The sequence below is a fragment of the Mya arenaria genome, chromosome 3 (assembly GCF_026914265.1).
Source record: "Mya arenaria isolate MELC-2E11 chromosome 3, ASM2691426v1".
Taxonomy (NCBI): domain Eukaryota; kingdom Metazoa; phylum Mollusca; class Bivalvia; order Myida; family Myidae; genus Mya; species Mya arenaria.
Window position 1 is genome coordinate 67,503,391 of NC_069124.1, and position 22,470 is coordinate 67,525,860.

General features: G+C 39.6%; 1 protein-coding gene across 2 annotated transcripts in view; it reads right to left on the reverse strand.

Moving 5' to 3' along the window:
• The window catches only part of LOC128227462 (SCO-spondin-like), a 31,352-nt gene that overhangs the window by 2,650 nt on the left and 6,232 nt on the right, over positions 1-22,470 (reverse strand). For both annotated transcript variants that reach the window (XM_052938032.1, XM_052938033.1), the window contains 15 exons: positions 20,582-20,764; positions 18,976-19,149; positions 18,450-18,575; positions 13,477-18,207; positions 13,173-13,346; positions 10,055-12,758; positions 9,775-9,943; positions 9,416-9,581; positions 8,577-8,714; positions 7,318-7,479; positions 6,591-6,782; positions 3,937-4,140; positions 2,974-3,129; positions 923-1,308; positions 140-233 (listed from right to left, as the gene is read on the reverse strand). In XM_052938032.1, the coding sequence (XP_052793992.1) occupies positions 140-233; positions 923-1,308; positions 2,974-3,129; positions 3,937-4,140; positions 6,591-6,782; positions 7,318-7,479; positions 8,577-8,714; positions 9,416-9,581; positions 9,775-9,943; positions 10,055-12,758; positions 13,173-13,346; positions 13,477-18,207; positions 18,450-18,575; positions 18,976-19,149; positions 20,582-20,764 (9,759 nt within the window). The remainder of the gene's footprint in view (positions 1-139; positions 234-922; positions 1,309-2,973; positions 3,130-3,936; positions 4,141-6,590; positions 6,783-7,317; positions 7,480-8,576; positions 8,715-9,415; positions 9,582-9,774; positions 9,944-10,054; positions 12,759-13,172; positions 13,347-13,476; positions 18,208-18,449; positions 18,576-18,975; positions 19,150-20,581; positions 20,765-22,470) is intronic.

The following is a 22,470-nucleotide window of genomic DNA, read 5'->3' on the forward strand; positions in this document are numbered from 1 at the left end:
AGAAATAACTTGTACAAACGCTCTTCAATAATATTTGTTTTCATCAAAAACAATTTAATATTGATTGATTGCATAAGAAAGAATAATTAAAAACAACAATTTTACTAATACACAACAGAAATAGTATATAAGAGCAGACCGTCAGGTATGTCAAGGCGAATTGTCTGTCCGTTGACTTGCGCTTCAAATACTCCATGGCTGAACTTGAACCACGCTTCTATCATTTCTCCGTCCTGAAGATAAATGATTTCATTTGTACTAAATGTGTATTGTAATTGTTTAAAGTGATTCGTTCACGTTTTCGGACCAAAAATTAGTTTTTCCGGTAATGCTTCTGAAAAGACTTATTTTATCATTATTTTACTCTATAGCATCGACATTACAGCAAATAATACAGTTATAGCATAAAAAAGTATTTTGGTTTTAGTGGGATTGAACCCATGCCGGTAAAGTATAGAACTAATTAGTAAACAGGTGGCTAGTCCACATGACCATCAGGACTATAACAAATGTTCTGGATATGTTGACCTGTTAAGGATACATTGATAACATAACGTGATAATGTCAATCAACCAATCACGCAACACCATAGCCGTAATTAATTTTCAATCGCGTTATTAACGCTAATGAAAATTGTGGTCTTCAAAGACGATATTTGAGCAAATATCAACATTTGCTGAAGGGTTCTAGCTTTTGGTATTTTTGTTATAACGATTCGTATGATTTGCCACATTTCATTTCGTAATTCAAATAAAGTTCATTTACAAACCATGAGCGAGTCACTTTAAAATACGACAACGAATTCCTTTCATATAATCGATTACCGATGTTCGTGTTCTTCGAAGCAATGGAATAGTAATGCCCTAAAAATCTAAATTGATATATCAGATAACAAACTAAATCTTCAAAATGAACAACATACCGGCACGGTTATGTTGACAAAGTCGTACTCAAATTCCGTCTTTATTGGAACTGCAGCGAACTTCATGTTCATGTTGCCAGCCCCGTAGAGTTCATGGTCCCTATCGATGCCGACAAAAACCGACGGACCGATATCTGACGGCCCGCATCCAGAGTTGTGTAGCAGTCCCTGCTTCTGGCCTTTGCCTTCGGGCTTAAATTTTATATACATATACACGTCTGTTCCCCACTCGGCGTTGGAGAAAATGTTATCGTTAATAGCTGCTGTACCGTCGAAATGTGCCGTTCCATCACCGAGGTAGGTGACGTTTTCAACGCGCAGCCCTACATTACGTTTTATATCTTTTCGAAGTGTGTCGAAGGTCAGTAATAGATCAGGTTCACAAACTGAAAAAAGACGTTATTTAGTGAACAGTTGACAAAGAAAGAGAGAAAAAATACAATGTATTGTGTGTTAAGGTTTTACGAAGAAAGATTACACAAATATATGAAACAAACTTTTAGGCTTAAATGCATTCATCCGAGGGTATAAGGTTAATGGACCGAACATCGGACGTTTGATGAAAAAAGGAGAGAGAAAAACACATAAATTGAGTTGCCAATCGATGTGTTTTAACTCGTCGTTTTTGATCGTATGGAGGGTAAAATTTGAAAACAAATGTATGCTTGATATTGTATACAGAACTGCAAGGCCATCGACATTTATCTTCTTTTATTATGACATTTGCAACTTTTGATTGATTGGTGGCCATTTATATTCAATTTAGAACATATCTGAATGACAATTATAAATGACATCAAATTAAGTAATACCGTATTTCCCGAATAATATTTTTACTGATTTATTGTTCACGATTACTGCCGGAAAATACCAAACATTGTATTAACCACTAAAATGTCGTTTTGAATAATTGATGGGTAGAACCGGTAGTATTCGATAATGAGTAATGACTTGATGCAGTTGTATGGAAATATATCTTCAAAGTACAGCAGGCAAGCTTGAATCAATTAGGTGTATACATGTATTAGTGTTAACACTCCTCTTCTACGTTTGATTGAACCCATTAGAGCGACTTATCTGAACTTTGTTTACGTTAACACCTTGATTAAAGACATTGTTGTTAACTTTTAAACGTGAACTATTTGATGATCTGCTCACATATCTAAATATAAACAAACACAGTTAATGCAATTGTCTCAAATCATGATAGAAATACAACAGAAAATGAGAGTATCGATAACACGTCCAGTGCAGAAACCTTTTGGAAATTAACAACAGTAACGTCTTCGTTAACTTTAATAAAGTTCTGAACAATCGGCCAAATAGTGAAAATACTCCGAAAAAAGAGATCCTAATGTCTAGCGATGAAACTATATTCGACGCATAAAGAAAATCTAACTCAACAAAGCATGCAGTAAATGTGTATGTATTGTTTTCGTAGGTAAATGATTATTCGCCGAAGTCACTGGAAATTTCATTTTTTAGATTAAGTACTCAGTATCCGACTGTCCATGTTTCTGTTTGTTTGTGGAACGTTATATTAACGACAACATATTTATTGTAAACATCACCAAACATGCGATATAAATTGACATAAGTCGAAATACTGATACGCTTTAAAACTATTTTGAGAATGAAAATGGTTTTGTATTTGGTTTAGAACAGAGAATCAATACCTTATGCTGCACTCTTCACAGACAGCTTTGCCAACTTTTTTTTAAATTTTGTCTTGAAATGAGCCAACTTTTGTGCAAATGTCTTGAAAACAGTGAAATAAGACGGCTTACAAAATATCAGATCGCTGTTTTCATATTTCTGATTTATCTTATATGACTGGTTTATAGGCATTGATGCAGAAATAAGCTATTTCTGAGGCAAAGAAATAAAACAAATGCCAAAGATATCAATCTGCGATATTTGCAGCTTTAAAGGCATTGTTATGTATCACATTGTTTGTTCTAGAGATAAGTCGATGTATATTTTTTTTTATATATAAATACTGATTGACAAGCACATATAGAAATAGTTGAAAAACTAGTAAGTTCACCTACCGGTATCTTTTTGGCTGATGCCGTCATAGAAGTATATACATCCGCAGTTCTCGTGCGAGTAAATTGTTCCATCCCCGCATGGCCGAGGCGTCCAAACGCTGCCGATTTTTTGTTCGTACCATTTGCCTCCAAGGCTAGACTCCTTGAATTCACACACTGGAAAGAAGTACAATGAAAGGCATAATAGTTTATTGTGTAGTTTGTGGTTAGATTGCCGAAGGAACTATGTCGTCTCATTTACTGCAGTAGGATGTATATAGGAGAAAAATATATATTACAGCGTGCTAGAGAATATAAAACCTTTATTAGTATAATAATTTAACAGTTAATGAAATAAAGCAGCAAAGCGCTTTCCAATAAAAATTATTCAACGTTGTTATCCATCAAAAAGTGTTGTTGTTTATTTTAAAGTGTACAGATATATGTATCAACTGGTTCCAGTGTCTTGACAAGAGGGTGCCATTCATCATTGTAGATATGAAACACCACCACTACACCCAGCTGCAGACTCCAGTGTCATCCTTTGCTGTTTGCATTCCTCGCTGCAGAGATCCCAGATGACCAGTACAGTCTACAGTCTACTTTTTTAATTAGCGGTTTACATTCATTGTTGCAGAGATGAAAGTCTACCGTTATATATATACCAGTTGGCTACTGTGTAAATATCGGTCGGTTGCATTAATCACTGAAGAGATTAAAAATACCACAGCATCCCAAATGTATACGTTACTTGACTACTACTACTAATACTACTGCTACTTCTACTACTACTAGTACTACTACTAGTACTCTACTACTACTACTACTTCTACTGCTACTACTACTACTACTGCTACTGCTGCTGCTGCTGCTGCTGCTGCTGCTGCTGCTGCTGCTGCTGCTGCTGCTGCTGCTGCTGCTGCTACTACTACTACTACTACTACTACTACTACTACTACTACTACTACTACTACTACTACATACCAGTTGGCTCTAGTGCCTTGTCTGACGGGTTGCATTCATCGTTGCATTGTCCCTTCACATCGAGTTCACAGGCAAATGTGAAGGGGTTGAATCGCTCGCCCGGTAGACAACATTTGGGCACGGGCACCAATTGTGTGCAGTCCCAGTACCCCCGACATGATATCTGGTAGGCATGCAGGTGTCCTGGTCTGTCCGCACACGCGTCTGTCATGTAAAGGTGTTTTCATTGAAATCATTACATAAACTTTTGTTTAATTCAGTGTTCAGATATAATACAGCTTTGTTGTTTTCGCATAATTTTTCAAGGCTTATTTAGTATTTACGAGATGTAAATGAAGGAATAGATGCTGAACATGAAGTACCAGAGGCATGTTTAAGTTGAAGGTGTTATATTAAAAAAACACATATTTATCACTGCGACGAGTAAAACCCTAATCAGTTTCAGCATTTACACTGAAACACGATAATGTTTTACCAAACAACAATTTACTTTCTGTTTATAATTTTCGCATTACATTTTCCATCTTGGTTTAGAAAGACTCTGGATATATATATACTCTATTATGTGGAATGAGTTGATAAAAATAACATAGCAAACATATTGTACTCATTCTTTCTGAATCGCACAAAATCAGAAGAAGAATAAAGTTATTTATAACGTGGAATATAACAATAACCCTTAGTGTTTTCAATGACTTCCTGATGGACATTGCATAATTTATTTTGTTGCCAAACTTTATTTCCTGCATTTACATTTACTTCATGATGCGGTTAGCTTGATTGGCAGGTTAAGAAATATATTAATCGTTGACAGTTTATTGGGCAAGTTTTATAAATTAGCTATCTAAACAACAAAATGTAACTCAATCTGTTTTGCTTAATCATGGAAGTTAGTTGTTGGCTAACAATTTCATAATAACATTCTTGAATTCACCACTTCACTTGATGTCAAAACTAAGACGTTTACTACGAAGTGACATTTATATCATATGCAATAATAAGCTAACGTAACATTAATATTGTAGAACATGGCATATGGCCAAAGTAATTAAAAGTACCCATGTGAAATTTTCTTTTCCAGTGTCGACTTTTAAAAATCAATTCCAGATACGTTTTGAGCTGGTGTTAGTACGTATTCAACGTTTTACATTTTTCACGTTAACACAAGTTGTATATAAAAAATACACAACGACTTTAACTGATGATGGCGACGTCACTTACGATATAAATTAAAGCCTGTCTCACACAGAACACACGGCTTATACGGTTGGCCACCCGTGTAAACCGTACATACAACCGAACCAACCGTGGCCTTATCCGAGTTACACTCGGGCCATTCGAGTGTATCCGTGAAAGCCGTGTATGATTTTTAAAACTTGCACGGGTGCCATGTCCGTGTATGATCGTATTAGCGATCGTACAAGACCGTGAGAGACCGTGTGAGACCGTGCGAGACCGTATATACAACCGCACATTAAGTCCACTCCACGAGTGAGCTCAACCGTGTCAATATCGTATATAAATCGTATGGAATCGTGTGAAACCGTTCCCAAGTCCTACATCAAACACCCGGATTAACACTCGAATGTCACACGATCACCGTACGATTCACACGAGTGTACACACGGTTTTATACGATCGCCATACGAGCAATACGGTTCAAGTACGAATTATACATGGTCAAGTACGACCAGACACGGTCTCTACGTCTGTACAAAGCTCGTGTATGATCATACAGCACTCGAACACAACAGAAAACACAACTACCTGCTGCCACCTTGAAACAACAGAGTACTTGCTACATAATGCCTCCAAAGAAGGAGAAGGTCCCCAAAAGAATCCCCACCATGGAAGATTCTACCAGCGAGAATACAAAAAGGGCCATATTGTTGAAAGTTCGAAAATTTATGAAGCCAAGCCATCAAAACGAGTCAATTTATATCAAAACATACACGAATGTGTGATAGATTCGAGCATAACTCGAACAAAAGTCGGTGGGACCGTATGTAAACCCTGTAAATGTCCAGTTAATCGAGTAAAAGTCGTGTTTAATCGTACTAGGCCGTAACAGACCGTACTAGACCGTACTTGGAACCGTACAACAATCGTATGAAAATCGTTTGCAAATCGTGTTCAAACCGTGACAAATCTTGCTTGACCGAGTATATCCGTGCTTTGTTCGTACATACTCGTGCTACATTTGAGTCTAAATCGTACTAACTCATCCCCAGGCACGGATGGAGCTCAATACTCGTACCAGTCAACCCGTGTATAACCGAGTATACCGTATTGGAACCGTGTACCCAACCGTGTTCTGTGTGAGACAGGCTTAAGGCTTATCAAAACGTCAAGGGCGCTCACACAACGAACTCCATTATGGCTTTATACCGTTTTTAATATTAAGTGCAACGAAATACAGTGGAAACCCGTTGGCTCGATATCGCTTTGCTCGAGTTCCTCGTTTGCTCGAACTTTATGTATAGGATCGATTGCTATTAACTCTATGTAAACATTCCCGCTTGACTTGATATTCGCGAGGATCGACGTATTTTGGTTCGTCCCTGGGACATCGAGCCAACGGGTTTCAACTGTATAGGTAGTGCGGTTCCTCCGCCGAAAAAAAACTCATACGATCTTATTAAACAGACACCTACTGCACTCTGATTGATGTGGGAAAACACACTGGAGCATCTCGAGAGACCAGAGAAGACCCCATGGACACTTCTGGATCTTTGGTGTGCCGTAAAGGGAATCACACTGGACGAACAGGGAGCATTCGCCGGGGTAGGAAGCGTACCCGATACCGTTATCCCACTTACACTCCGTCGAACAGTTCAGTGGCGAGGCTGAATATACAAGATGGTAAGGACATTTGTGATAACTGTCTGTTGTCGAAATGCGCCACTTTCACAAGCGCATAATTACAACACTAAGGTAGTCAGCATACGCTGATTAGTTTAACAAGATGCAAACGTACACTAAGAGTTTCCAATTGGAAATAAAATTGAATACCATTTTTGGTTGATATCATCATACCAATATGTGCTACTAATGATAACAGAATTAACGAATGTTATTACTAAAAGTAAAAAAAAAAAAACAAGAAAAATTGCAACTTTTGACAGCTACCAGAGTATTGACTGATAATAAAGCAAAAACTAATGATCGGTAATTTATGAATGATGTATGTTTATAATTTTATGAATAACCATTTCTCAAAGCCTTAAAATATAAATAGAATATTTCATGCAATTAAAGTTTGACATGTATACCTAAATTTCATTATCTGCTTGTTTATATTATTTCCTTATATGACAATTAAGAAGTTCGATCACATACCATTCGCATCATTATTTATTTGTTTGCTAATGAAATTCTTACTAGGGCAGCTGACGATTTGACACTGCACAACTTCCCGTACATCCCCGATACAGTTGTTATCAGGCTGGCCATCGGTACGGTCCACACAATAACGGGTCCGCTCCTGGACGCCAGGTCCACACTTCGCAGAACACATGCTCCACTTTGTCCACAGAGACCAGTCTAGAAGAGGATATATATTGGTGTGGTGATTGAAACTTGTGTATGAGACGTAAACAATTAGCTTTAATATGTATTTTCGCTATAATTGAAAATTAATGAAGGTCTTTCGTAACACAATTGTTACACGAGCAGCGGGCGTTGTTCTTTAAAAAAACATTAAAGTCATTGCAATAAACAATCTAATATAAATTATTCATATCGAACCCAAGACAGATAATGATGCACATTATCCAAGACGCAGCTGAAAGGGTTTATTTAAATGTATATATTAATTATTAATGCGTACATGAGGGTACTCACGAGTTGAATAGTTAACGGTCAAGTTGTTGTAAAGTTGTTACATAGCAACAATGACCTTTATATCAATAATGACTTATAGTTATTAAAACTAGGCATTATTTTGTTAACATTCCGAATAAACTCTGAATTATTCGAATTATGACGGATTCATCACGTGACAAAATAGTGATACATTATTGATGCAGACGATAATTTCAAAACGTTCACAATCGTAGTTACTCAGCGTCTCCCGCAAGCGTAATCGCGAAAACGACTGAAATCTAGACTGGTAGCTCGGGTCGATTTGTCCTATTTATTATTTCGGCCTTGTTCTTTTCGGGGTACATTTTTATCATTAATAACTGTTTAAGATCATGTGAATTAAGCTTTTAACTTTCAAATTATTTTACTTAAATTCAAATTAGTATCGTGTTTTGGCAATTATATGTTTACCAAATACATAAACTAGTATTGAGATTATGCCCGTATATTTCACATGCTTCACAAAGTTTATACAAATAGTTTTCATAGAAAGTGAATGTTTCTGGTATGACCGGCGACCAGCACAACTAAAAAGACAGCGAATAACTTTTTTAATTTTTCGTTTTAACCGTAAGGTTGATTTATGTTTTATGCCGTTTTAGAAGTTTTTAGACGCAGTATCAAGGTGATTGACCACACATTTTAATTAAAGTTGAAGAAGGGTTATCAGTAAGAAATTAATTTTCTTATGAACAATTACCATGGACACCTTCCCATCGAAAATTGCAAACATATTTGCTCCTAGACATGACTAATAATTATAATGTCTTTCTGACCTGGTTTGAAACATGGCGGGAAGTCATAGCAGCGGACAGCCTGTTCAGACACGCCAATACACTTTTGGCCGCCGAATGCCGGCTCCGGATTAGAACAGTAACGGGTCCGCGTCTTGAAACCGACTGCATTCTGTGGGCCTACAAAAAGGAATTCTTATGGTTTAACTCCTTGGGTAATACTACTTTTATATTAAGATTAAATTGCTGATGTCATATTATTTATTTCGATCCCGAATTTGAATCAATGTGCTGAAATGAATAAGAAAAGGCCGAATCGACGAATAATATTAAAAAGAGAATAATTTGTTCATTTACTATCTAAAGGCATGGACACATACATCGTAAATACCCTTAAAAGTGTTTAAATAATACAAAAAAACTACCGGGACAATCCAGGAAGCACAAACAAATTACGATGACCCTGTTTAAGGGCACGATGTCAAAGATCATCAGGTCCTCAACGAGGGACGTACAAAGCGACACTGACATACCAAATACAAAATACTTCCACAATAGAACATTATAATCAGGATATAGATATCAATATGCAAACTGAGAAATGCACTTTAGGCATATAGCTCACAATATTACGATTATAAACGAGTGTTTTCTTTTAAGTATTTGCGTTTGATTAGAAGACTTGGAACAGTGCATAAATGCTTAGAATATATTCAAAAAAACATAAATTATCAAAATATGTTTTAAAAAGTCCGTGTTTGAAATCGTACATTTCAGAGATAAGCCAATTGTTCACCCGTAATGTTTAGGAGCAGATTATTGTAAATTATCAAGTGACTTCGGAAATTAGTCATGATGAAAATCAAATCTACTCTGCATACCTTGTGAACAGTCGGCAATACACTTTCCGTAAGGGTCCCACGGAGACCAACCGCCATTGACAGGACAATTGACTTGCAAACTACACGGCCTTTCGTCAATGGCGGTACCCAGGCATCCAAGGTCCGGCGAGCTCGGGGGCGGATTATTACACAAACGTTCACGGATCTAGTAAACATTGGTAAAAATAAGGTAAACATTGCTGTTGATTCGATATTTGATTTTAAATAATGATTTTTCATAATGTATATATATGTGTATATTATATATATTGAAACTATATACGAGTATGTATAAATTTCAGATTTACAACTATAGCATAATATTGTCAGACCTTACAAGGTAAATAATTAGTTTTCACCTGGACACCATTGTCACAGGACACCGAGCATTTGCTCCACGCCATCCAATGTCCCATTCCTCCAATACGATCGCAAGATATCCCCGTATCACAACTAAGTTCTTCAGCGTCGTATCCGAAACATGGAGCTCCGCCATTTTGTGGCATGGGACTATCGCACATCCGAAATCTGAAAGATTATTAAAATGATACCCTTGCGACTATGAATAATACTGCACTTTTTACGAAACAATCAATGATGTCTTTTATTTACGCTTGGTATATCGTTGTAATCAATTACCGTCTCTTCATTCCTAATCCGCATTTAGCATCACATTTTTCCCAGTGCAACCAGCTACCCCAGGCGCCATCAATTTTGCAATACAATGAGTCATCACAATCACGCCTCTCTTCTGCGAATCCTTCACAAGGCGGGCCTCCAAACTGAGGCTTCGGATTGGTGCAGGTCCGCACCCTACTCTGGAAGCCTTTTCCACATTTTGCACTACATAAACCCCAGAGTGACCATGGACTCCATTCGCCGGGTATTGGGCAATTTACACCCGAGTCGCAAGTTCTTTGTTCTTTTGGAATTCCAAAGCAAATTCGTCCGCCGTACATTGGTTTTGGATCGGAACATGTTCGAAACCGTTCTTGGTAGCCTTTGCCACATTTCTTATCACACATTGTCCAATCAGACCAAGGGGCCCAGTTACCATTTATTGAACAATGTTTTCCAGATTTGCATTCCCGCGATTCTTCTGGCATGCCACTACACAGTTTTCCTCCAAGTGACGGTCTGGGATTACTGCAGGTTCGGAATCTTATTTGCTGTCCCACACCGCATTCTTCTGAGCATTTTGACCAATCAGACCATGGAGACCAGTTTCCGTCAACAGCACACGGGACTCCAGTATCACAGTCAACAATTTCTAAATGAGGACCCGTACAATCTTCACCTCCATTTTGAGGCGGCGGGTTGGTACAACGTCGCCATCGTTCGCTTATGCCAACACCACATTTTGCATCACATTGCGTCCATTCACTCCAGAAAGTCCATCCGCCCGGTATAGAGCATGGCCGTCCAGTATCGCATTTAACTATTTCAACTGCCGGACCTTCACATTCCATTCCACCATACTGTGGTAGAGGTGAGTCGCACACTCGAATTCTTTTCTGTTCTCCAAATCCACATTTTCCTACACACGTCGACGAATCTGACCATGTACTCCAACCACCATGTATAGGACATTGAACCCCTGAGTCGCATGCCAAAAGTTCTTCATTGGGTCCTTCACATGGGAATCCACCGAAGGCGGGTGGTGGGTATGAGCATTCACGTGTTCGTCCTTTCATTCCCACTCCGCACGTAGCTGAACACCCTGCCCATGGTGACCAAAGTGTCCAACCACCATTAATAGGACAAGGGGTATGAGTATCGCATTCGACTACGTCTGTCATCTTTCCTTTGCATGGAAACCCACCAAACTGTGGTGCCGGATTATTACAGTCTCTCGTTCTTTCCTTTGCACCAACACCGCAATTTACAGAGCATTTACTCCATTCATACCACGGCCCCCAATTTCCATGAACTGGGCATGGTACTCCCATATCGCATTCCATTGTTTCACTTGCCAGACCCTGGCAAAGATTTCCACCATTTAATGGTTTGGGACTGTCACAATCTCTATAACGAGTCATGATGCCCAAACCGCATGACGCAGAGCATTTCGTCCATTGTGACCAGAAGGTCCAACCTCCATGTTGTACGCATGCCTTCATTGTGTCACATTTTTGTTCCTCAAAATCAAATCCTTCACAAGGCATTCCACCGAACTTTGGAGGCGGTGAATCACACATTCTTTTACGAATGGTAATGCCAACACCGCATTTTACAGGACAATTCTCCCATTTTCCCCATATTCCCCAATTCCCGTCTATTTTGCAAGGTATTCCTGTATCACAATCTGTAATTTCGGTTTGACTCTTCATCCCATCACATAACATTCCTCCAAACTGAGGTGGTGGGTTATTGCAAACTCTCTGTCTTTGTTGATTTCCAATTCCACACATGGATGAACATTTGGTGAAATCAGACCACGGACCCCAGTTTCCATTTATTGCACAAGGTATATTAGTATCACACTGTCCGATATCCATGTCAGGTCCAATGCATGTCTTTCCTCCATACTGCGGCTTGGGATTGGTACATTCCCTTCTGCGCTCAATTTCCCCAATGCCACACGTCTGAGAACATTTAGACCACGCAAACCATGGACCCCACTGTCCGTCTATAGGACAGTTCATTCCGGTATCACAAGACACAGTCTCTTCTTCATGCCCTTTACACGGGAAACCTCCAAACTGATTTGGAGGATTGTCACAAATTCGCCGCCGGCTTTGAACACCTATACCACATATAACTGAACACTCACCAAACGTCGACCAAGGTGACCAATTTCCATTTATTGGACACATTATTTTTGTGTCACATTCTTTGACCTCTTCTGCAAAGCCTTTGCAAGGCATTCCACCATTTATTGGCGTTGGGTTGTCGCATTTTCGGTATCTATTTTGTATTCCAGCTCCACATTCAACTGAACATTTAGACCAAGAAGTCCAAAATCCCCAATTACCTGGTTCCGGGCATTTAACACCGGTGTCACAGTCACGTATCTCTTCAGACGGTCCAGGGCACTCTGGACCATCAAACTGCGGTGCTGGATTATCACAAAACCTCTTTCTGATCTGAACGCCTACATTGCAATCCGCCGAACAATGTTGCCATGGCGCCCAATGTGACCAAGAACCAGGAATAGCACAAGGAACTCCAGCATCGCATTTTTCAGTGTCCACAAATATCCCAATACAAGGTTGGCCGCCAAACTGCGGTGGTGGGTCGTCACAAAATCGTTCACGTTTCCTCACACCCATTCCACAAGTGTCTGAGCAGCTCGTCCAAACAGTCCATACTGTCCAGTGACCATCTATAGGACATGGTATACCTGGAAATGGTTTGTTTCAATTAAATAAAACATGCATAACTGAAAAAACACTAATATTAATGTAATTTATATAAAAGCGTTACAGACGGCATACAAACAACTATAAATAAACACAGCGGAACATTGGTATCTGTTAAAAAAAACGTAACAAAACATACATAAGTTTATCAAAAACAAGGGTGTACAATATACTTCAAGACATCACACTTCAGTGAGAATTTAGATTTGATAAAAGCATATTATAATCTGTTTGGTTTTCAGTGGATCAAGGATCAAGTTCATTTAGAGATTTGTATATTTTATCGACCTGATGGTTACTCACAATAATTAACTTCACTTATCCTGATACTTAATTTAACTTAGTGTTTTGAAAAATCCACTTCCCTACATATATTTACATATAATTTGGATTACCTGTAATGCATTCTCTCGATTCTGCAGGCTGTCCAGCGCAAGGTGGACCACCATATTGCGGTGCCGGTGCAGAACAGTCACGGAAGCGGCTCTGAACGCCAGAACCACACGATGCATCACATATCTGCCACTCTCCCCACGGCGCCCATCCACCAGGAATAGTGCAAGGGTGACCTACATAAATGTATATGTATCTATATAATCATTTTATAGTCAAAACAGGAATTTTCTAAATTTTCCAACAACGCAATAAATGTTCTTACTCTATAAACGTTTTTTAATGTTAAAATAGTAGAAATAATACCTGTGTCACATTCTTTAACTTCTGAGTCTGGACCATCACATAAAACCCCTCCGTTTATAGGGGACGGACTATTACATTCACGAACCCGAATTTGCTGTCCAAGTCCACACTTTGCTTTGCAGTCACTCCAAGGCGACCAAAACGACCAACCGCCGTTAACTGTACACTCAATATTAGTATGACATTTTGACTCCTGCATATTCGTTCCAACACAATCTAATCCACCATTCATTGGCGGTGGATTATCACACACTCTAGTTCGCATGTGAAGTCCGACTCCACACTTCACATTACATGTCTCAAACTTTCCCCAAGGTCCCCAGTTTCCATTCTGCGGACAAGGTATGCCAGTATCGCATTCAATGATATCCTTGTCCGCTCCTTGACATAATCGTCCATTGTACTGAGGTTTTGGATCTGAACATTCTCGATACATCGTCTGCAATCCTTTACCACAAGATGCAGAGCATTCTGTTGGCGGTGACCAATGAGTCCATCCGCCGTCGACAGGGCAGTGTACTCCAGAATCACAGTCTCCTATTTCCTTGCTGAAACCAGCGCACGGTTTACCTCCATATAATGCTTTCGGACTATTACATTCTCGATGTCTTTCATGTTTGCCTAGTCCGCATTTAGAAGAACACGGACTCCACTTGTACCACGTTGACCACCCACCGTCTACAGGGCAAGGTACTTCAGTGTCACATTCTAGAACATCAATATCACGACCGTCACATATTATTCCACCATACATTGGTTTCGGGTTGTCGCATGTTCGCTTTCTTTCTTGAAACCCATATCCACAGACACCATTGCAGACACCGAAAGATGACCACAGTGACCACCCTCCGTTGATTGGGCAGAATATTCCTGTGTCGCAGGAACCTATTTCCATTGCTTCTCCGACGCAAATTTGACCTCCGTACGCTTGTGGTGGATTATTACACACCCTTGTTCTTACATGACTTCCAATTCCGCATGGAACGTCACATGCACCGTACTCTGTCCACGGAGACCAGTTACCATCGATCGGACATGGAACTCCTGTTGCGCATTCGGATTTTTCAGTATCGATACCTTCACAAAATGTCCCACCAAACTGAGGAGCAGGATTAGTGCATGATCGGGTTCTTCCTTGAAAGCCAAGCCCACATGTCTCAGAACAAGGTGTCCACTGTGTCCATGGCGACCAGTTGCCATGTATATGGCAAGCAATATCGGCTTTACACTCTCTTATTTCTTCATTAAATCCCGGGCACATTGCACCGTCGTTCATTGGAGCGGGATTGGAACACTCTCTTATTCGTTGTTGAAGACCAGACCCACATGTTGCTGTACACATGCTCCACATGTTCCAAGGACTCCAGTTTCCAGGTATAGGACAGGGTCTTCCAGTGTCGCATACTGTCGTGTCAACATCAGGTCCCTCACAAGGCAAACCGCCATACTGTGTATGGGGATTAGTGCAAGTGCGAGTTCTTGAATGCATTCCTTTGCCACATTCCACATCACACGGCAACCAGTCTGACCAGAAACTCCATTGACCATGAACTGGACAGTGAGCATTTGAATTACATATCTTTTCTTGCAGCGGCTCACCTTTGCATGGTAGTCCACCATGTTGTGCGGGAGGGTTGTCACAATGGCGTTCTCGCACTTGAACTCCAACTGAGCAGCTTACTGAGCATGACGTCCATGGAGACCACATACTCCAGAAACCATCTATTGGACAATATATTCCTGTATCGCATGGTTGTGAGTCGAGATCCGGTCCAATGCAATATTTGCCTCCATACATAGGAGGCGGATTATCGCAGAGACGTGTCCTTTCTATGACACCTACTCCACATTCGTGTGAGCATTTGGTAAAAGGAGACCAATTACCCCATTCGCCAGGACGCTGACAAAACACTCCTGTATCACATGATCTTTCCTCTATTGTTATACCTTTACAAGGAACACCACCAAACTGCGGATCCGGTGAGTTGCAATAACGTTCTCTAATCTGTAGGCCTTCGCCGCAGTCAGCTTTACATACGCTCCATTGTGACCAAGGTGAGAATCCTCCATCTATAGGGCAGTGGGTTTTTGTATCACATTCAACACCGTCTGTATCTGGACCGATACAGAGATTTCCTCCATACTGTGGAATAGGATTGTTGCAAACTCGTGATCTCTGTGCGATTCCAATTCCGCACGGTACTGAACATTCGCCATATTGGGACCAGTCGCTCCATCCGCCATGTATTGGACAGTGGATTCCGGTATCACAGTCGATAATTTCCGTCGATTTTCCGATACAAGGTAATCCGCCATACCTTGGTGGGGGATTTGAACAGTCACGTTTTCTTTGGGACATACCAATTCCACAATCGACAGAACAAGCAGTCCAACTTGACCATTCAGTGTACCCACCATCCATGGGACATGGGTTGTAAGTATCGCACGGTCGTTCTATAAACGATTCCCCAGAACAATCCTTACCACCGAACATAGGCAATGGATTTGTACAAACCCTAACTTTACGTTGCATGCCCATGCCACACGTTGCATCACATTCACCGAACATCGACCACTCTGACCATCCACCGTCGATGGGACAGAGAACCCCCATATCACATTCTATTTTTTCGAGTGGATTTCCAGGACAAAACCCGCCGCCGTATTTTGGTGGAGGGTTATTGCATTCACGGCTTCTTATTTGTGTACCTAGACCACAATCAACTGAACAGGGTGTATATTCACTCCAAGGTCCCCAATTACCATCAACCGGACAAAACACGCCTGTGTCACACGTGCTTTCTTCAAAATCAAATCCCACACACGGCTTTCCACCGTACAATTGTGGAGGATTGTCGCATTTGCGTACTCTGCTGATAATACCAACACCACAGTTCACGTTACATGGTGTATATTCACTCCAAGGACTCCATGCACCGTCTTGTGCACAAAATTTACCCGTGTCACAAGGAACTTCTTCATGCGCGACTCCTTCGCATGGCATTCCTCCATATTGTGGTATAGGAGAATTACAGTTGCGAATTCTCACTTTAAGACCGGAACCACATTGTGCTGAACATTCTGAGTACGGCTCCCAAGGTCCCCAGTTACCGTCGATCGGACAAGAAATAAGCGTATCACAAGGAAGCTCTTCCAAACCATATCCGCTGCACATTAGTCCTCCATATTTGGGTCGTGGGTTGTCACACGATCGCTCCCTTTGCATTACTCCCATGCCACATGAAACTGAACAAGAAGATAAATCAGTCCAAGGTGTCCAATTTCCATCTACTGGACATGGTTTTTTAGTGTCACATTTTAACTCCTGGATATCGGGACCGTCACACGCCAATCCTCCAAATTGAGGGACAGGAGCGTCACAAAATCTTTTCCTGAAAGAAGTACCATATCCACAATTTTCCGAGCAGGGAGACCAATCTAACCACTCCGACCAACCCCCGTTTATAGGACAAGGAATTCCAGTATCGCATTGTATTTCTTCTAGCGCCATTCCTAAACAGAGATTTCCACCAAAAGCAGGGCGTGGATTATCACATGCTCGACTGCGTCTCTTAATGGATACACCGCATTTCCCATCGCAAATCGACCAATCCGACCAAGGCGACCATCCACCATGGACCGAACATGGGACATGTGAGTCACATTCGAATACTTCCGTATCAGGTCCGAAACAACCTGTTCCGCCGAACATTGGTTCTGGGGAGTTACAGAGCCGTGTTCGTTTAGTTGTTCCAATTCCACAGGAGACCGAACATGGAAGAGGTTCCGACCATTTTGACCAGCCACCGTCAATAGGGCAAGGTACGCGAGTGTCACACTCGTCTTCCTGAATAGGACTTCCATCGCAAGACAGACCTCCGTTCAATGGGACAGGATTGTTACACAAGCGATGCCTCTGACGAAACCCGGTGCCACAAGCTGCTGAGCAATCACCCCAGGGCAACCAGTTTGACCAGTAGCCGTGTACAACGCACTTCTTTTCGGCAACACATTCTCGCTGCTCTATGCTTAGTCCAATACAGAACGAACCTCCGTTCATTGGTGATGGGTTATTACAAGAACGTTCCCGAGACATAATTCCAACACCACAGTCCACGGAACATTTAGAAAAAGCATTCCATGGACCCCAATTGCCATCAACAGGGCATATAACCTTTGTATCGCATTCTCTTTCTTCTACTGCAGCACCAATACATTCTAATCCGCCGTACATTGGCGAGGGGTTATTACAAATGCGTTTTCTTTGTGTGAAACCAATTCCACACTGTGTAGAACATGACTGATACTCAGACCATATGGACCACTGGCCATTTATTGGACAAGGGACTTCAGTTTCACATTTTATCTCTTCAAAGTCTGGTCCGTCACAAAGCAAACCTCCAAACTGAGGCGGTGGGTTGTCACACTGTCTGACGCGCGTTTTAATTCCAACACCACACGTTGCTGTACAAAAGGAGTAGGGACTCCAATCGCCCCATTGCCCATGAATTGCGCATGGTATTCCCGTATCACACGGTTTAAACATTTCTAAAGGTCCTAAGCATGGATTGCCACCGTATTGTGGAGCAGGACCGTCACACTTTCTAAACCGCCAGGCCTTTCCAAGTCCACAATTTCCCTCACAGATACCATATTCAGACCAAGGCCCAAATTCTCCGTGTATAGGACAGGGCAGTCCTGTGTCGCAAATGTTCTCTTCAACAGCAGGTCCTGAAACCGGAACAAAACAACCTTTGATTCTTATTGACGTCGAAGATATAAATGTATAAAACTAAAACGTGCAGTCCCCTCTCTTATTGTGTTACTTTATTGTTTTAAACAAATTTGGATTTTTAACGTTTATGCTAAACACCATGTACATTTTTAAATTTATTAATTTAAACAATATCTGAGAGATTCTAACGCTCAATGGATCCCAAGCACGTGCGAACAGAAAATACGCTTGACGTTACCTGCGCAGGGTTTTCCTCCATTAGCAGGGGAGGGAGCGTCACATTGGCGGGCTCGCATTTGAATCCCAGATCCACATGACTGAGAGCACCGGCTATACGTGGACCAAACTGACCACTCACCGTCCCCTACAATACATATGAAAAAGGTTTATTAAAGTCACAACCGGTCAAGAATTCAAATATAAGTAAGGCATCTAATTATTGAAATTATCATACTGGCTCTATATGGTAGTCCCGGTCAGTTATGGTGAACCTTTTGTTATCATTCCTGACCGATATTGTCACCTTTCTTTTATGCAGTTCATTTATCACATTTCCAAGGAATACTATGTTACTTGTCAACATATCCTGTCAAAATGTAAGAATTAAAATGCGGTAATTCAAGAGAAAGTCTAATAATTAAAACCAAAAGAGAATGTGACGGTAATTCAACAATGTTAAATCAACGAAATATGCTTGTGATGTAATTGTAATTGATATGCCATGCATATTAGAATGATTTCCCTATTCATATTCTATAAATTACGTGGGCATTCCCTGACGAGGCAGTCAACGCGTTCCACGTAAGGTCCCTTGCAATTTGCGCTGGGGTAGCCGTCAATGGTGATACAGGTGCGTTGGCGACTCTGGGTGCCCAGCCCGCATGGTGACGAGCAGCGTGTAAACTCCGTCCACCGCGTCCAGTGGCCCGTGTACAGGTCTGAAATATGTATGTTGTTTTGGGACTTATTCATAAGGCATTTTAGTTTACAATTTCAGTAAGTGAAAACAATGTGTTTTTTGAAAGCGTATAACTTAAATCCCCTCTTCTTTTAATCAAATGTCTTTATATGAATTCATAGTTTGGTTTTTCTAGCACCTTGTTATTTTCTTTGTACAAATATTAGTATTTTTCAAAAAAAGTTTCCCACAAAGTGTCAATTCAACCTTTCTAAATGTAAGGTGTTTAATAAAGACTATGACCAACGTAGGGAGTTGCTAATTAAATCGACAAAGTGCTTTCGAATAGACGGCGGGCAAAACATGTTTATTATAGTCTTAACATTCTTTATAGATATTTTTTTCAGAGAAAACAGTAACATATTAATTGTTTTATTGTTGTTGTTGTTTTGTTTTTTTCAGTTTTAGTCCGCTCTTACGTTTTAATCAAAAATCGGCGCTCATAGGGCTTAAACACAATTTCGAAACGTCATTACCGAAATACCGCGTACAAGTTGGTCCTTTGATTATTTGTTTTTAAAGACATTAAACTGTTGTTGTATATCCCTTCAAGGCGTATAGTAAAAACAAACATTGTTTGTATTAGTGTTTGATCGCACTAAATTTCACATCGAAATCACCTTCAGATATTTCACTACAGGATTGTCGCTCATGGAATATAGATTATAATGCTTACTCGGTGTAGTATATGGCAATCTTACACTAAAACGAACAATTGTCCTTTATTGAATATGTTTTAACTTTATTAAGCTTATTTGAGTTCTAATTCCTCAGTGTGTTTTATAACTTTCTCAGCTGTCGGGCAAAAATGCGTGTAAGCCGCAATGCGTATCCGTAATTGCTATTAACAGTATATTGAACTGTAGTGCGTTGGTTTTAAGATGGAAAAAAAATTCTATTCGGAATTAAGATTAAGTATTTCATGAGGCAATTTTCTCAAATATTGTGATAAAACATTTGCAATTAAGGGAGACTATGAAGCCTCATTAAAAACACATATACATCCAACGAATCTCCGATGTCGATTGTATCGTACAAGTTGCCAATTTATCAAAGGAGCCAACATCTTGCAAAGTGATTTAAAATAAAGCATCCATCGATATGATTGTCATTGTCTAGGATCATTTAAGATGTCTCGACATTTTGATTAAGGTAAATAAACAAACGATTACGAGACAATGACTGACAATATGCTTTAATTATGAAAAAAGACACTGAAATAAAAACAACTTGCCATATGCATCACAAACAAATTGAAATAGATGTATAATTATAATGAGTATGTAAAATGTAAATGTTTGCGTACAAATATGGTGTGGAATTTAGTTGTCAAATCAAGTATAAGGCTATGTCCAATAGCTTCAGTAACTACATACATTCATACGTCAACTGTGGCGAAGCCTAAAACGTACCGATACATGGCCTCATATGGCACATCCGGGTCTCTGCAGCAAACCCCTCGCAGTTACGGCCGCCAAACATAGGTTTCGGGTTGTCGCACAGCCGGAAGTGCATCTGGTAGCCGATGCTGCATCCGGCGTCAGCAGAACACCTGTTCCAATCAGACCATGTAGACCAGCCACCGTGAATAGGGGCTAAAAGGGAATGAGATAAACGTATTCAGGATAGCAAAGGCAACAGGGATTTTAACAGCCAGTACTTGTCAATCCTGAACAATAACCGGAATAATCTGAATGAGTATTATGAGGGATTCATGACCAAGCCGGATGAATGCGTTAAGACCTATTTTGAAGTTGTTTCCAATGATAAGTTTAGTCGTTTCTACTGTTTTGATGCAAATGTTCGATACAAAGAAAACAGTCTTTATAAATTTAAAAAATATTATTCAGTTAAAAACTCTCAATCCTGGTTTTAGAATTAATCCTGAACTTAGGAAACCGCGATGGTATCATAGAAATGCAATCTATAGGGATTACATGGGAAAAAGTAAATGTTTAAGACCATGAACCTTGTGCCATTGTTTATGGTTTGGCTGTGTTTTTGGTACCGAGCATGTCCCTGTATTTTCCATTATAATTGGAATGTCAAAAGCAAAGGTATCATTGAAATGAAGAAATAGACGGATCATAAGTGGAAATAATATGTGTTCAATAATGGTACATGCTTCTAGTAAATTTATTGTATGACTTCTTAATGGAAGTCATTTTCGACAAGCTGCAGTTATAAATCATTTGCTTAATGTACCGTAATTCCTCAACAAATGTTAAAATTAGAATATATGTTTTATTTCATCTCATCCTAGTGAAAGTTTATTGCCCATCATGCAGCAACAAAATAGCAATAAACACTCTAATGTCCATCGTTTTTAAGCTTAAGAATGTTGTGTGTTTTTGCATTATTAATTGTTGTTGTTTTCAGTTCTAATGAACGCTTCTTGATGCAAACCCAAAACGCTTGAAAATAACTTATGTAGGAAAATAAGGCTGTGGTTAATGCTTTTTTTGTTACAGCCTCACGTGTCCATTTCATTGAAGTATTGCTGTTTAATTTAGAATGATTACTTTATAACACTGAACTAGATTAGATATGCCAGCATTTAAATATATCACTATAATATTCGACAGTCCATAATAATCATCAGCAGTTATAAAAAAGGCGTTTGTTATTCATCAGGAATAATTTAAGAAATCTAATAAATTATTTTTCCTTATAAAATATATCATCATTGAACCAATCGATCAAAACACTGACAATGGTAGTAATTGAGTCCAAAAATTGAGTATGACACAATAGGTGAAATCCAGTTCATCTTTGTCATTTCCTTCACAAAACTATTCAAAGGAAGATATTTCGAACTCTGCGTGCTGATGCAGGGGAAAAGGAATAAAACAACAGCTGTCTCTTTTATAAATAATTGAACAACAAACAAAAAAGAAACCAAAAGCTCATTTGTCCAGTTAGAACAGTTTCTATTCATAACTTGATACATAAAGTCTAAAATGTGTTTTATGCATGACAAAGTGAATGTACCCTTATGTAATGAATAAAAAAAAGATAATATTATTCGTAACTCCATTGTTTTAAGAATGGTCAATTTTACTGATTGAATTATATACAATTTTGCTGCCTTTTCAAGTGAAGTGTTAAGCATTATATTTGAACGTAATCGAAGCACAGTTTTGATATAAGGCACGTCTATTAGTTAAGGTTATGGTTTTAAGATATCTTTGTGTCATATCGGCAGGTTTCATTATTTAAGTGAACAGGTAAATGATTTGGTTCCAGCAAATTATCACATCAAACCCATTTCTGTAACCTGCATATAGCACATGTCGAGATA